The sequence below is a fragment of the Cyprinodon variegatus genome, unplaced genomic scaffold (assembly GCF_000732505.1).
Source record: "Cyprinodon variegatus isolate N-32 unplaced genomic scaffold, C_variegatus-1.0 Scaffold3262, whole genome shotgun sequence".
Lineage (NCBI taxonomy): Eukaryota > Metazoa > Chordata > Actinopteri > Cyprinodontiformes > Cyprinodontidae > Cyprinodon > Cyprinodon variegatus.
The window spans coordinates 2465-5309 of record NW_015153715.1 but is presented as its reverse complement, the minus strand read 5'-3'; the positions used below and the strand labels follow the sequence as shown (position 1 = coordinate 5309).

At 55.1% G+C, this 2845-nt stretch overlaps 1 protein-coding gene across 1 annotated transcript in view; it reads right to left on the bottom strand.

Moving 5' to 3' along the window:
- Window positions 1–6: 6 nt before the first annotated feature.
- Window positions 7–2845, bottom strand: part of LOC107081175 — a 5223-nt gene continuing 2384 nt past the window's right edge. Inside the window, exons 2-5 of the mRNA XM_015369373.1 lie at window positions 2252–2344; window positions 1947–2070; window positions 1642–1868; window positions 7–411 (exon numbers count right to left, since the gene is read on the bottom strand). Coding sequence (XP_015224859.1) covers window positions 244–411; window positions 1642–1868; window positions 1947–2070; window positions 2252–2344 — 612 coding nt within the window. The 3' untranslated portion in view covers window positions 7–243. The remainder of the gene's footprint in view (window positions 412–1641; window positions 1869–1946; window positions 2071–2251; window positions 2345–2845) is intronic.

The window sequence follows — 2845 nt, the reverse complement described above, 5'->3', positions numbered from 1 at the left end:
GCAGGAGGAGCAGCTGTAGGAGGAGCTCCATCATGGCAGAGAATCAAAGCAGCTCAGATGTTTGAAGGTTTTTCTAATTAGCGGCTCTGTGATCGTTTGAGGCTGTCTGGTGTCTGAGTCATAATCAGAAACAGGAATCATCTCCATGGAGGAACCTGAAGATAACAATCCCCTCTTCCACCACCAGGGGGCAGCCTATCAATCCTTTTCTCAGAATAGAGAAATTATCCTTTGAATGTTAGTTTAGGTTCCACTGATCCGGCCTGCATCCATTGAACCTCCCAGCAGAGAAGAAGCAGCCTCCATCTTTGCCCCCCCGAGGGTTACCTTGCTGTTTGATGATGTCACCTTCTGCTCCAGGCGGTTTAGGAGGTTCTCCACAGCTGACATCCGTCTGTCCAGATCGCTGATCTAGAAAAGGCAGAAAAATGACCGTTAAGGCGTCTGGATCTAAACCCGACCCACCAGAACCTCAGCCCACCACGGTCCAACACCGACCCACAGCTTCCATGGAGACCTGGAGCCTTCAGAGAGCTCCAGATGATGTTCTCCATGGAGCAATCCTGGTGTCCAGAGGTTCTGCTGAACCAGAACCAGGTTCTGCTGAACCAGAACCAGGTTCTGCTGAACCAGAACCAGGTTCTGCTGAACCAGAACCAGGTTCTGCTGAACCAGAACCTGGTTCTGCTGGGTCTGCAGGCCTGAATTCAGCTCCTGCTTTAAGGTCTCAGTCCTCCTGGGTCCTTCTGGGTCCATCTGGTTCCTCCTGGGTCCTCCTGGTTCCTCCTGGGTCCATCTGGGTCCTTGTGGGTCGTCAGCCAACAGGACTGCAGTGCAGCCTCACTGCTTCCTGCAGCTGGATTAAACCGCTTCCAGATCGTCGTCTGAGGACAGGAGACCTCGGCAGCCAGAGGAAGCTGCGGGTTCTACGCCGGCTTCCTGTTTGGGTCGCTGTGCAGAGCAGCTGGCGGACTGTTAGCCGCCGTTAGCTGATCTGTTTGCATTCCTGTGATGTTTGGACCCTGACATGAACCCAGCAGAACCAGCAGCGGGTCGGGTCGGGTCAGACGCTGAGCCACGATCAGACGATGATGTAATGATCTGGCAGCTGCCTCCTCTTCATCACTCAGACGGACGTTCCGGTCCAACAGGAGAATCAGGAATCTGTTCCCACAGCGGAACCAGAACTCTGACTGGGTTCTGCTCACTTTGAGGAGGAGATACCCCTGATTCAGAACCGGAAAGCGGGTTTGGGACCCTGATCCAGCAGACTCCCAGAACCCATTCCCACTCTGCAGGGCCACGGCATGATGCTGCCACCGCCATGCTTCACAGCTTGTGTTGCTCTCTGCATGTAGATCATCAGGAGGTTCTGCACGTTCTGCTGGGTCTGCAGCAGGTCCAGATGCTGGAGCAGAACCTCCTCTCTGACCCGTCTGATGGTGTTCAGGTTGAGGTGGGAACCAGAACCAGCTGGTTCTGGTTCCGGGTCGATGGCTGTTATTACTACAGTATTACAGATTATTGGATTATTAATATCAGAATACTGTAATTATGGAACCCAGTTCTAGAAGCATCAGAACTGGATAACTGGACCAAAGCCGAACCAGCGCCACCTGCTGCCTGAAGGCCGCCACTAACCTGCGGCGCGGCGCTGGCTGCGTTCAGGCTCTCCTGGGAGCCCGGATGGCGCTGGTAGAAGCGGTTCTGGTGGAGCGGCTCGTCCTCGGCCTCTGAGTGCTCCAGGCTGGGTAGGTAGCTGCTGCAGCCCCTCAGACCCGCCAAGCTGCCGCTGCCGCAGGACGAGTAGCTGAGGCGCGACACGGAGCGGGACGGGCCGGTCCGGTACTCCGCCGACCCGGTGTCATCTGGAGAAAACAAAGCAGAGGCCTGACCTTTGACCTGTGGACGCCGGCGGGCGGCCGCTCGGGGAACAGTCTCCTTACCGTTCTGCGGACTCATCTCCGGGTCCAGATCGCCGTGCTGAAAGATGGCCGCCACGTCAGCGTCGCAGAGCATCGGCTCCCTCAGACCGCCGTCAGAGTCTGTGATGTCATGAGAGACTGAGGCCTGAGGGGGGAGAGCGTTGGTGACCGACCCGGTTAGGAACCGGATCAGAATAATCTAGACTCCAGATTAACTCACTGAAACCATTACTGGCCCATAATCTGACCCAATCTGAGCTCAGACCTGAAGCTTGGATCATCTGCTTCTTTAGAACTGGTTCTACTGGTCGTGGTCCAGAACCTACCTGGTCCTGTGGAGTTCTGGAGGTGGTGGAGGGATCCCAGCCCAGCAGGAAATCAACCGGATCCACCGTCAGCCTCCGTTTGGCCTTTTTCATCTACAGAGGAGGAGGATGAGGAGGATGAACCTTCATCAGCGTTCAGACGGCCTGAAGCCTCTGAGGTTCCCTCAGTTCTACGTCTGTTCCTGTCAGCAGAAACCTGCTGCTGGACCTCAGCAGACCTGGACGCGTCAGATGCTTGATTCTGACCATGAAGATTCAGACAGAAGATCAGGAAGTAGAGGCTTTTATTGTGAAAGGTAGCAGAGCGCTAAGCTGAGCCTGCAGCTCTCTAGCTAGCAGTAGCTAGCAAGGATTTTATTACTGGTAGCAGACTATAGCATGGTAGAAACTAGCGGTGTAAGAGCTAAGCTAACAGCTAGCGCTAATAAACCAGCGTTTTCCCGCCAGTCTCAGTGAACAACCAGACAGGCAACAGCAGCCTGGGATTAACAGAGACCTGGTTGCATGATCAAACCACGGAGTGAGATGTGGAGTTAGTGGGGTGCACCATCAGACAAGAGGAGGAGGAGCAGGAGGAGCAGGAGGAGCAGGAGG